We start from the raw sequence: 14,168 nt of genomic DNA on the forward strand, positions 1-14,168 counted from the left end.
GGGAAGGTTGGAGTCTGCAGCAAGCAAGCCTCGTGCTCGCTTCAGTGCCTGGCTGCCGGCCGCCATCTTGGTTGTCAGTTAATTTGCATATACTCACTGATTAGCCAATGAAAAGGGTAGCGGTCGTATGCTAATTACCATGTTTCTCTTTTATTAGTGTAGATGTCTAGCTTTACAATGTACAATGTATTGTGTGGTTAATTCAGGAACTAAATTTCTCAGCTTAGCAGCATTATACCTACTGGATTCCTACCTCTGAAAAGTACTGTGCTGCCCGATTGGTGTGGCTCAGTGGTTGAGCATCGACCCATGAACCAGGAGATAATGGTTCAATTCCCGGTCAGGGCAAATGCCCAGGTTGGGGGCTCGATCCCCAATAGGGGGTGTGCAGGAGGCAGCCAATCAATGATCTTCTCTCATCGTTGATATTTCTCTCTCTCTCCCCTCTTCCTTCCTTTCTCTGAAATCAATAAAAACATATTAAAAAAAGAAAAGTACTCTGCCAAGTAGTTTCACACATATTCTGTTGTTTAGTCTTCTAAACTAGGGACATCAAATAATGTCCTCAAATCTTAGAGCTGTTCAGTGGCAGAGCCAGGATTTACACTTTCCCTTCACTGCCTCCCCGCCCCCCAAACTATGTTCTACCTTTTATAATTCTTTATTTATTTATCTTAATAGTTGAAAGTATTACAGATGCCCCCCCTTTTTTTTCCATTGACCCCATCCCTCCCACGCCTTCACCACACTGTTGTTTGTGTCCATGGGCTGTGTGCATATATGCATGTAAGTTCCCCATTAATCTCTCCACACCAACCCCTGGCTTCCCTCTGAAATTCATCAGTCTGTTCCATGCCTCTATGTCTCTGAATCTATTTTGTTCATCAGTTTATTTCTTATTTCAATTAATGACACCATCATCCACCAAATTTCCCAGATAAAAATTAGAAGTTTCATCCAAGCTTCTCATTCTCTCATAACCCTCGACCAGTGATGGCGAACCTTTTGAGCTCGGCGTGTCAGCATTTTGAAAAACCCTAACTTAACTCTGGTGCCGTGTCACATATAGAAATTTTTTGATATTTGCAACCATAGTAAAACAAAGACTTATATTTTTGATATTTATTTTATATATTTAAATGCCATTTAACAAAGAAAAATCAACCAAAAAAATGAGTTCGCATGTCACCTCTGACACGCGTGTCATAGGTTCGCCATCACTGCCCTACACAGTAAATCCTTCTAATAATACTTACTAAGTGCATCTCAAATCCATTCACTCCTCTCCACTCTTACTGATAGTGTCTTAGTTTAAGAATTCATCATTTCTCATCTGGACCATTTCAACAACCTCCAGGTTTGCTCTCTCCAGTATATCTTACACCCAATTACTACCAGAATAATTCTTTTTAAAACGTGAACATATCACTCTCCTGCTTAAAACCTAACCTCAGTGGTTACCCATTACCAAAAAGACAAACTCGGGAGAACTGCATTCAAGACCTTTCCACTCTCGCCTCCATTTGTTTCTCAGCTCATAACTTGCACACTGCTGAGCACAGGTTGATCCCAGAACTCTCTGCAGGCTTCCAGGGCCCATGATGCTCCCACTGCCTCACGGGGATTGCTCTCATAAAACCCTTTCTCTTATTCTTTGAGAATTGACTTTAGTGTCATCCCGGCTAGAAAAGCTTATTCAGCCCAAGCTTTGTCTTGTCCAAAATTACTCTGTCCTGTCCTTTTGGCAACCATAGCAGCATGATTTTTTTTTTTTGAAGTTAACATATTGGTCTCTTCATTGAACAGATATTGCCTAAGTCTTGCCACGTGCCGGGCACTCTGCTAGGACTGGGACTAGGAAGAGGAAAACATTTCCTATTCTCAAGTAGCTTATATTCTAGTAGAGATAATATGCAAACAATATAGTATAATAGAGTTACTGCGGGGCATCCTCAGGGCACCTGCCATGATTTTTCAATGTAAAAACTATGAATCTTATAAGCAGGATTTTCATTTGGAATATTTTACTTACTGTTTTAAATAAAATAAATTTAATGAATTTTGAACAATTACCTTTTCAAGCAACTTCTTTAGCCCAGTGCATGTTGTTAAACTACTCCTAAGGTACTATATGAGTTACAAGTGCTTCCTGTAGAAAATAAAATTATTAAATTTTAAACATTTACACATTAGATTATGATTTTAAAAACCTCTTAAACAACTTTTACCAATATCAAAGAGTGAAGATGGTGAATTATTGTAATTAGTCAGATGTCTATGTTGAGATTAATGCATATGTAGCATTTGAGAGTTTTAATTATGACTTTAACCTTATTAAAATCTGTAATCTATAAGGAAATCCACTGTAAAGTCCATAATACAACAGTAAAAGAATATTCTGAAATTATGTTACAGAACATGCAGCCAAGGACCAGTCTGTCCCCCGACATTGGATCCAGATTGTACAGAAAATACTGATGAAATATACCAGTAACTATTAAATGGAATCATTATTTTTTAAAATCTCCTGTAAATATATCATTTATTTATGTATTTTGTTAATGATTAAAACACTAAACCATAAAATAAAGGTAAAGTATAACATGGGTAATAGAAATAAATTAACTAGTTTACATTTTTGCTACAAATTATACTTTATTATGTATTTTTTTGATAATTCATTTTTAATGAATGGAAATATTTATTGTTTTTAATGAGCATGCTACTGGAAATAAAGTCATTATATTTAAAAAGAAAATGAAGGCTAATTTGTTATTCAAATTATTAGTTACAGTTGAGAAGCTTTGTTTATCTGAAATTTCTAGTAAATTCTATTAAATTTGTGTACAGTGGTATAAGAAGTTTATGATTAATAATATCTGTCATCAGTAGTAAAACTATTTGTTTAGGGCTTTGAAGGATCTCTGTACTTTGGAGATGTTACCAAGGGGTCTTGTTCTCAATTCTGCATGTACAGAAATTAGTTATCACTTTAATTTTGATTGGTGTCTAAAGAACTGACTCCATTAGAAAGCTCACAAGGTAAATGGTAAATATAAAAGATAAACTGCAGTCCCCACTAGATTACTTGAATTGCCTGATCAGTATGTTCTTTTCCCAGGAGAAATGTCTATTGGGAAAACCAGTTATATTAGAAGGTTGTATTTTTTGTTTGTTTGTTTTGGGTTTTGGGTTTTGGTTTTTGTGTGGGGGTTTTTTTGCCACAGAATTTTTTTTAATCTTTATTGTTGAAAGTATTACATATATTCCCTTTTCCCCCCATTGACTTCTTCTAGCTGCCCCTGCCTCCCACCCCAGGCCTTCACCACCCTATTGTCAGTGTCCATGGGTTATGCATATATGCATACAAGTTCTTTCCACCCATCCACCCATCCCCGCCTTCCCTCTGAGATTCAACAGTCTGTTCCATGCTTCTCTGTCTCTGGATCTATTCTAGAAGGTTGTTTTTTAAGTATAGAAACAAAGACAAAAGTTGTATAATCACTAAAAAAGATGTATAGAATTATACATTCTCTTATTTCCCCTCAACCTATCTCTACTTCAGATTGTCAGCACCTCTCATCTAGACTTTTCCAAGCTGAATTTTTTAAGTTTGGCATTTCTAACTTGAGCAAAATGGCCTGAGTGAAAATCTGTCTTATCAATCTCATCTTAAAGGTTTTCAGAGCTTCCCGTTCAGCGACTGGAGGAAATATGCACTCCTCATCACAATATCTAAGGCTCTTCATGTTCTGAGTTCGCATTGCTTACCTACCACCACCTTTCCCACCACATCACTTACTCCAAGCATGTCAAACTCGCAGCCTGTGGGCCGCATGTGGCCCACAACGAATATTTTTGCAGCCCAGCCAATATAACGGTATGTAAGAAATGTTTTAATAAAAATTACATAACTTAATTTTTACAATATCCTGTTATTATTATTAATAACGAACTACAACATTCCCTAATGACTGATTACTATAATCATGTTGCATTCACTTCCCTTACGCAAAGGCGCACCATTTCTCTCCACTAATACTAGCAGTGAATATTTTACCAGCCGATTGCCACGTCATTAGTCTTGGACTGACTTGTTTGGTGTGCACAACAGGAAATATTTTGCTTTCGGAAAACAAGAAAAATAGGTTTATTTGTGTTATGCTTAATTTGTACAGTTATTCAGTGTCTAGTAAGTTAATGTTCAAGAAAAAACATCAAATTTTATTTAAATGTTCTATTATTTTATGTTAACGATTACTCATTCATTTCAGCCCTTTGTATTCAGCATGTCTCTATCGAAATAAACCTACGTTTCTATGAAAATTGAAGCTTTTCCTTTTTTTGCAGCTCACATAAACTTAAACCTTGTTTATTTGGCCCACTTAGCCTTTGAGTTTGACATGCTTGACTTATTCCAATTACCAAACTCTTTACAATTCCCAAATACCACCTGCTATTTCATGCCTCTGCCTAGTCATACACTATACCCTTAGCTTGGCATGCCTTTCCTCTAATCCTACCTATACGTGCCTGATAAACTTTTATTTATTACTTTAAATTCTGCTGGGGTTGAACTTTCTCCATTTTTTCCTAATAATCCTCCCTACTACCTCCTCTCTATAATTACATCCTTTGTACACTGAATCATAATTCTCTGTGTGTGTATGCCATATATATATGTATATCCCACGTTCAAAGGCTGTTAAATCGCGTTGTTTACCCATATCTTCAGAAGAAAAAAATCACTTCTACTGTCGTAAACAACCTGCTTCCCTATTTATAATGGTCTGGCCCTCTAGCAACTTCAGCGCGAAATTATAGCTAATTTGCCTACAAACATCAGGTGGTCATAATAATCTGGCCGCTCACTGTATAAGTCTGTTCTTCTATGAAGAGCTCCTGAAAGGTAAAGATTGTCATTCATTTCTGTGCCCTTCGGAATTAAAATAGGGTATATAGTGGCAGATCAAAATAATGAATAAAGGAAAAAATTCATTTGTTCAATTACCTCGTCCCTATTATGTGCTAGATACTGCTCTATGTGCTAGGAATACAATGAAAGATAAAAATAAGTATTTGCCATCATGGCGCTTACATTTTAGTGGGTATTCAGATTTTAAAACATAAGAATATACCATAAAAAAAGGATATACCTTGTTCTTCTTTCTCAGGATTGTGGGGGTTTTTTTATTCCAGATGAATTTTTGGAGAGTTTGTTCTAGATCTGTGAAATATGCCATTGGTATTTTAATGGGGATTGCATTGAATCTATAGATTGCTTTGGGTAGTATGGACATTTTAATGATGTTGATTCTACCAGTCCATGAACATGGTATATTCTTCCATCTGTTTATGTCTTCTTCTATCTCTTTTTCAATGTGCTGTAGTTTTCTGAGTTCAGGTCTTTTATGTCCTTAGTTAAGTTTATTCCTAGGTATCTTACTTTTGTTGGTGCAGTAAATGGGATTCCCCCCACTTCTCTTTCTGTGAGTTCCTTATTGGTGTATAAAAAGGCCATAGATTTCTGGGTGTTAATTTTGTACCCTGTTACATTGCTGAATTCATTTATTAGCTCTGGTGGTTTTTTGATGGAGTCTTTGGGGTTTTCTATATATAGTACTATGTCACCTATGAATAAGGACAGGTTTACTTCTTCTTTTCCAATTTGGATGCCTTTTATTTCTTCCTCTTGTCTGATTGCTATGGCTAGCATTTCCAGTACTATGTTGAACTGGAGTGGTGAAAGTGGGCATCACTGTCTTGTTCCTGTTCTTAAGGGAAATGGTTTTAATGATGTTTGCTGGAGGTTTTTCATATAAGGTTTTTATTATGTTGAGATATGATCCCTCTATTCCCACTTTGCTGAGAGTTTTTATCAAAAAAGGATGTTGGATTTTGTCCAATGCTTTTCCTCATCAATTTGATTGATTGTGTGATTTTTGTCTTTCAATTTGTTTATGTGATGTATCACGTTTATTGATTTGCAGATATTGTACCAGCCTTGCATCACCAGGATAAATCCTATTTGGTCATGGTGTATGATCTTTTTCATGTGTTGCTGGATGTGATTTGCTAATATTTTGTTTGAGGATTTTAGCATCTATATTCATCAGGGATATTGGCCTATAATTCTTTTTCTTTGTAATGTCTTTCCCTGGTTTGGGGATTAGGGTAATGCTGGCTTCATAAAAAGAACTTGAAGTGTTCCTGCCTCTTGAATTTTTTAGAATAATCTGAGGAGGGTAGGTGTTAGTACTTCTTTGAATGTTTGGTAAAACTCCCCTGGGAAGCCAGGACCAGGGCTTTTGTTTGCTGGATGTTTTTGTATTACTGCTTCAATTTCATCAGTAGTTATCAGCCTATTCAGATTATCTGATTCTTCCTGATTGGGTTTTGGAAGGCTTTGTTTTTCTAGGAATGTGTCCATTTTTTCTAGGTTGTCCAGTTTGTTGAAATAGAGATGTTTGTAGTATTTTTTTTTTTTTACAATCCTTTGTATTTTTCTAGGGTTGGTTGTTACTTCACCTCTGTCATTTCTGATTTTGCTTATTTGGGTCCTCTCTTTTTGTTTCTTAGTGAGCCTGGCTAAAGGTTCATCAATCTTGTTTATCCTTTCAAAGAACCAGCTCTTGGTTTTATTGATTTTTTGTAATGTTTTTGTTTGTTTGTTTGTTTTGGGGATGGGGTTGGTTTTGTGTTTGTTTGTTTGGTTTTGGTCTCTTATGTCATTTATTTCTGCTCTGATCTTTATTATTTCCTTACTCTGGGCTTTCTTGTCATTCTCTTTAAGTTGTAGGGTTAGTTAACTTATTACCAGTTTTTCTTTTTTGAGGTAGCCTATGAATTTCTCTCTCAGAATTGCTTTCACTGTATCCCATAGATTTTTGGATTATTGTGTTTTCATTGTCATTTATTTCCAGGATGTTTTTAATTTCTTCTTTGATCTCTTTGGTAACCCAATCATTGTTTAATTGCATGCTATTTAGCCTCCATGTGTTTGATTGTTTTTATTGTAGTTGATTTCTAATATTATGCCATTGTGATCTGAGAAGATTCTTGATATGGTTTTGGTCTTCTTGAATTTGTAGAGACTTTGCCTGTGCCCTAATATGTGGTCTATCTTTGAAAATGTCCCATGTGCACTTAAAAAGAATGTACAGTCCGTAGCCTTGAGGAGAAATGTTCTGAGGATGTTAATTAGTTCCATCTGATCTAGTGAGTTGTTTAGGATTACTATTTCTTTGTTGATTTTTTGTCTAGAAGATTTATACAGTGATTTCAATGGGGTATGAAAGTCCCCTACTATGATTGTGTTGCTGTCAATCTCTCTCTTGATATCTTCCAGAAGTGTTTTTATGTATTTGGGTGCTCCTGTATTGGGTGCATATATTTTTATCACAGTTATATCCTCTAGTTGTGCCCATCCCTTTAGTATTATGAAGTGGCCTTCCTTATCTCTTGTCATGGCCTTCACTTTTGAAGTCTATTTTGTCAGATATAAGTATTACTATCCCAGCTTTATTTCTCATTTCTGTTTGCCTGAAAATTTTTTCCATCCCTTCACTATCAGTCTGTGTGAGTCCTTTGTTCTGAGGTAGGTCTCTTGTAGACAGCATATGTTTCCTTATCTATTCAGCTACCCTATGTCTTTTGATTGGAGCATTTAATCCATTTACATGTAAGATTATTATTGATAGGAACTTGTTTTTGCCATTTTTATTCTTTATATCTGTGTTTATACCTCTATTTCTATTCCTTCTTATTATACCACTCCCTTTAGGATTTCTTGCATTGCTGGTTTGGTGGTAATAAACTCCCTTAGCCTGTTTTTTTCTACAAAGCTCCTGATTTCACCTTCAATTTTAAAAAAAGTTTCCTTATCTGTTCAGCTACCCTATGTCTTTTGATTGGAGCATTTAATCCATTTACATGTAAGATTATTATTGATAGGAACTTGTTTTTGCCATTTTTATTCTTTATATCTGTGTTTATACCTCTATTTCTATTCCTTCTTATTATACCACTCCCTTTAGGATTTCTTGCATTGCTGGTTTGGTGGTAATAAACTCCCTTAGCCTGTTTTTTTCTACAAAGCTCCTGATTTCACCTTCAATTTTGAATGATTGCTTTGCTGGATAGAGTATTCTTGGATTCAGTCCCTTGCTTTTCATTGCTTTATTCCAATACCTCTGTCCTGATGTGTTTCTGTTCAGAAAGCATTTGATAGTCTAATGGGAGATCCCTTGTAGGTAACTTTCTGTCTCTCTCTTCCAGCCCTTAAGATTCTTTCTTTATCATTAACGTTTGCCATTGTAATTACAATGTGTTTTGGTGTGGGTCTTTTTAGGTTCATCTTGTTTGGGACTCTCTGTGCTTGTGTGACTTTTTTCTTCCCTAAGTCAGGGAAGTTTTCTGTCATTATTTCTTCAAATAGATTTTCTATTCCTTGCTCCTCTTCTTGTCCTTCTGGTATCCCTATGATGCGGATGTTACTTCATTTCATGTTTTCCCAAAGCTCCCTTGAAGTCTCCTCCTGCTTTTTAATTTTTTTCCAATTGCTGTTCAGATTGGGTGTTTTTTCTACCCTGTCTTCTAACTCGCTGATTCGGTCCTCAGCTGCTTCTAGTCTGTTGAAACCTTCCATTGTGTTCCTTATTGCAGCTATGCCATTTTTCATTTCCTCCTGATTCTTACACATGTTAGTGAATCTCTCATCCAGATGTTTGAGCATTCTTACAACCATTACTCTGAATTCTTTCTCTGACAAATTGCCTCCATTTCACTTAGTTCCTTTTCTGGTGATTCCTCCTTTTCTTTCTTTTGGGGATTATTTCTTTGTCTCCCCATTTTTGATGTCCCTTTGTATTTATTTTTATGTAATGAGAGTTGCTGTCTCTTTCTGGCCCTGGAAAACCTGCTTGAGGTCTGAGAAATTGAAACCCCTAGCAGTCCAATGGTCCAGGATTCCTTAGCCCAGAGGCTGGGTCTGCCTTGAGCCTCATGCCTTTATTGTCAATGCTCTGAATTGTACGCCCTTACCCCACAATCTGGTCCCTCACTTGTCCGCTGCAGATGCTTAGGGTTGGTGGGGGTACGTGCACAGATCCTCTGTTGTGCACGGGGGGTCCCAGAGCCCTCTGGCATGCAATTTACTGTGTGGCCCTGGCACCCGCAGCAGGGTGGTGCCCCAGGTCCCTCTGGCAGTGCAGTTGCAACATAGTCCTGGGGCCTGGGTGAGGCAGGGTGTGGGGTTTCCCTGGCTTGCACTCACAGCATGGGGTCCTGGAGTGCAGGGTCCTTGAGCACAGGATCCCTGAAGTGTGGGGTCCAGGAGCCTCGGCGGGCAGGCACAGGAAGTCTCTCTAGCAGGCAGTCACTGCAGACATCTGGGAGCCCGTAGCGAGGTAGTGTGCACTCACTGCAGGGCGCGGCATGGTCCCTCGCAAGTTATGGCTGACAAGCAGCTCACTGTGTGGGTCCGGGGTGGTGTCTGAGGCCCATCTGGGTGTTGGTGTGGCTGTGCTCCTGGCCTCTGCTGCCCCCCACCCCCCTTCAAGATGGTGTGGGCTCCACATCAAAGTCACACTTGGCCTGGGAGTGCCTATGGCAGTAGCAGGGACTACCCGACCAGGCGATCCTGATCTGCCAGTCCCCAAGACTCCAATGAGATCTAACTGTCCCTTTCTCACCCACACATACACCACACACCTCTCACTCCTTTACTCACTCACACTCTCTTCCTCACTACCTTCCTGCCAGCCACCATGTTGGGATCCTCAAAAATAATTCCTGAAATATATAACTATAATTTAGTTTTTATATCTCTATAACTCTTTTATATGAAAAATTCCAAAAATTTTTCCAAAAATGTTTATTTCCCTTTTTTCTTGACATTGAGAAACCTGGCTCTCATTATTCACAATGCATGCACTAATTTAACCCTAGTATACAATGAAAAGTACTTTCAGAATTACTAACTCCTACACCTACGACAAACAAATTCAGCAACTAAAGTATAGTGTTTATGCCATTTTGTCTTTAGCTTTATTGATTCACTCAACAGACTCTCTTCCAAAGTTACGTAGGTCAGCTCCTTTCTTCCCCAACCTCTTCAGTGTGGTTATGTCCTCAATTTTAATACAGTTAGATGTAGTCATCATAATCTGCATTCCATGTTGAGTCCAACATCTTGACTGATTTTTTAAAAATATATTTTATTGATTTTTTTGCAGAGGAAGGGAGAGGGATAGAGAGTTACAAACATCGATGAGAGAGAAACATCAATCAGCTGCCTCCTGCACACCCCCTACTGGGGATGTGCCCGCAACCAGGGAACATGCCCTTGACCGGAATCAAACCCGGGACCCTTCAGTCTGCAGGCCGACGCTCTATTCACTGAGCCAAACCGGCTAGGGCTTGACTGATTTTTTTTATTTGGTTCTTATGACTTGCATCCTTTACCACTCACTGTACCATGAAGAATGACTCCATTGAGCCAAAATTTATCTTGTATAGCCCTGACCAACTATTGGTCCATTTTTGTTCTTATGACTACCTTTTTAAGAAAGGAAGAATTCTAGAATAAAACCTGTTAGCCAAATGGCAAACAAAACCACTTTGGGCCAAGTAATTAATACTAGTGTAAGAAGGGGATGAAAGAACAAGGATTATTTAGTCTCAGTCATATATTTCTAAAGTGTGTGTCATCCCTCAAGGTGTCATGGGGGAAATATAATGGAAACCTCAATTATTCTCCAAAATTCCCTTTCTCTTTCTTATTTGCCAAAGCCTAACTTTCTCTCACCATCAGCAAATCAAAACAGTGTGTCTTTGGTTTGCTTTGGAGGTTGTTAGCTGCTTTACAGTAGTATGTATGGAAGGAGAGGATGGAAGGATCAATGAAGAGATTAGGTAGAAAATGATCTCATTACATCATCTGTTCATAGCACTTTAATTTGCTCATGTATTAAATATGCATTTTAAGCACTATGTGACAGGCACTGCCACAGCTAGAGAGACAAAAGTAACGCATCCTCTGCCTTCCAGTAGCTCAGTTTTCTGGAGAAAAGAGACATAAGTAATCAACTCTAATGGGGTTACACTTGGCCCCAAAGGAGTAGAGTGAGAAAGCAGTACCTGCATTTATCTTTGCCTGGGAAAGTCAGGGCATTGGGGCTTGATGTGTAAGTTAGGTTTCACCAGGCAGAAAGAAGCATGAACAATATCCCAGGAACAGAGGATAATATGTGCAAGGCAACTACAAGTAGTTCAGCGTGACTTCAGCTCATGTTGCAAGTTGAGTAGTGTCCAGATATGAAATCTGAAAGGCAGACGTAAGGCAAAAACGCATGGATAACTGCCTTCTATTATCATGGTTTTTTTCTTACTAAATTGTATAATGTTTTAACTCATCAAATTATCGCTAACTCCGTGTATGCCACATAGTAGGTCCTCAAATAACATTAAATTAATAGTCCAACATGTTTCTAGGTGTAATTTTATGTCTAACCTAATCAGTTGCAAAACTAGGTCAAATGTCTTAAGCTAATGTCTATTTTTTTTTAAATCGAATGTAATATACTGCCCTCTAGTGGCCTTTTCTATCACAGTCAATGCAAGTCTCTTTCACCCTTTAAATACTGGTTGTTTCTGTATCTTGACTATTGTAAATAATGCTGCAATGAGCATGGGGATGCAAACATCTTTTTGAGATACTGATTTTGTTTCCTTATGATAAATACACAAAAGTGGAATTGCTGGATCATATGATAGTTCTATTTTTTAATGGATTTTTTTATTTTAGAGAGAGAGAGAGAAGAAGGGAGAGAGAGAAACATTGATGTGAGAGAGAAACATCGATCAGTTGCTTCCCACATGTGCCCTGACTGGGTATCAAACTGAAGCCTGGGTATGTACCCTGACCAGGAATCGAATCCACCACCTTTTAGTGTATAGGACGACGCTCCAACCAACTGAGCCACACCGGCCAGGACTAATAGTTCTATTTTTAAGGAATTTGAAAGTTGCTTGGATGTTAACTAAACTTCTTATGGTAATCATTTTGCAATATATACATATATCAAATTATGTTGTATACATAAATATATCAATTTATCTCAATTTTTTTAAATGCTGGTTTTAATTCTTAAGATAGCTTTACTCACTAATAGCTTGCCACCCTACTTGAAAATCAGTGGTGCCCTAACCGGTTTGGCTCAGTGGATAGAGCGTTGGCCTGTGGACTGAAAGGTCCCAGGTTCGATTCCGGTCAAGGGCATGTACCTTGGTTGCGGGCACATCCCCAGTAGGAGGTGTGCAGGAGGCGGCTGATCGATGTTTCTCTCTCATCGATGTTTCTAACTCTCTATCCTTCTCCCTTCCTCCAATAAAATATATTATAAAAAAAAGAAAAGAAAATCAGTGGTCTCTGACAACACTTGTTTTACTTTAAAATATTGTTTTTGTATTTACATATGAGTACATGTTTATGTATATAATACATAGACTATGGTTCATGATATAATTCATTCTGAAAGTAGATATGATCTAACTTATTCCCAAATAGTAAGTTGGTTAAGTTTAATAATACAGTGATGTAAATAAAATTCCTCATACACTGATACAAGTAATTAAAATGAGTAAATATAGCCCTAACCAGTTTGGCTCAGTGGATAGAGCGTCAGCCTGCGGACTGAAGGGTCCCAGGTTCGATTAAATACTGGTTGTTTCTGTATCTTGACTATTGTAAATAATGCTGCAATGAGCATGGGGATGCAAACATCTTTTTGAGATACTGATTTTGTTTCCTTATGATAAATACACAAAAGTGGAATTGCTGGATCATATGATAGTTCTATTTTTTAATGGATTTTTTTATTTTAGAGAGAGAGAGAGAAGAAGGGAGAGAGAGAAACATTGATGTGAGAGAGAAACATCGATCAGTTGCTTCCCACATGTGCCCTGACTGGGTATCAAACTGAAGCCTGGGTATGTACCCTGACCAGGAATCGAATCCACCACCTTTTAGTGTATAGGACGACGCTCCAACCAACTGAGCCACACCGGCCAGGACTAATATAGTTCTATTTAAGGAATTTGAAAGTTGCTTGGATGTTAACTAAACTTCTTATGGTAATCATTTTGCAATATATACATATATCAAATTATGTTGTATACATAAATATATCAATTTATCTCAATTTTTTTAAATGCTGGTTTTAATTCTTAAGATAGCTTTACTCACTAATAGCTTGCCACCCTACTTGAAAATCAGTGGTGCCCTAACCGGTTTGGCTCAGTGGATAGAGCGTTGGCCTGTGGACTGAAAGGTCCCAGGTTCGATTCCGGTCAAGGGCATGTACCTTGGTTGCGGGCACATCCCCAGTAGGAGGTGTGCAGGAGGCGGCTGATCAATGTTTCTCTCTCAATATTTCTCTCTCATCGATGTTTCTAACTCTCTATCTCTCTCCCTTCCTCTCTGTAAAAAATCAATAAAATATATATTAAAAAAAACAAACAAAACAAAAGATGCCCCTTTTTTGTTCCCCATTCTTCCTCTATGTAAAATCAATAAAATATATATTTTTTTAAAAAGAGTAAATATATCCTTTTCTTACTTATATACATTTCACATGTATCATCTCAAACAAGTCTCTACTATAAAACTCTGCTTTTATTCTTCAGCATTAAAGACTGAATGTCTTCAAGGATAACAAGGTAAATAAATGTAATAAAGCTTATTTTTATAATAGGAACATTTAATAAAGTGCTCTACATGACAATAGGTACATTCATATGATCATTAAAATCATGTTTTTACAGAATACTTAATGAAATAGAAAAACAGCAATAATTCATTGCTAAGTGGAAGAAGAGGGCTATGGGGCTGCACTTTTAATCTTAACTCTGAGAGGAAACAAAGAGAGAGAAAACAGGAAATTAATGCAGGAATTTTATTTCTTAATAAGTTTTTATATTTTTCACACTACTTCATGCATTTATTTTTTTTTTATCAGGTAAGTCCAAAAAATTAAGAGCACTGCCCTAACCGGTTTGGCTCAGTGGATAGAGCATTGGCCTGCGGACTCAAGGGCCCCAGGTTTGATTCCGGTCAAAGGCATGTACCTTGGTTGCGGGCACATACCCAGTAAGGAGTGTGCAGGAGG

General features: G+C 37.6%; 1 protein-coding gene across 2 annotated transcripts in view; it reads left to right on the forward strand.

Moving 5' to 3' along the window:
• Positions 1-2,648, forward strand: part of CEP126 (centrosomal protein 126kDa) — an 83,294-nt gene extending 80,646 nt beyond the window's left edge. For both annotated transcript variants that reach the window (XM_014544581.1, XM_014544579.1), the window contains one exon: positions 2,416-2,648. In XM_014544581.1, the coding sequence (XP_014400067.1) occupies positions 2,416-2,478 (63 nt within the window). In that variant the 3' untranslated portion in view covers positions 2,479-2,648. The remainder of the gene's footprint in view (positions 1-2,415) is intronic.
• Positions 2,649-14,168: the final 11,520 nt, after the last annotated feature.

This window comes from Myotis brandtii, unplaced genomic scaffold (assembly GCF_000412655.1).
Source record: "Myotis brandtii unplaced genomic scaffold, ASM41265v1 scaffold37, whole genome shotgun sequence".
NCBI classification, from domain to species: Eukaryota; Metazoa; Chordata; class Mammalia; order Chiroptera; family Vespertilionidae; genus Myotis; species Myotis brandtii.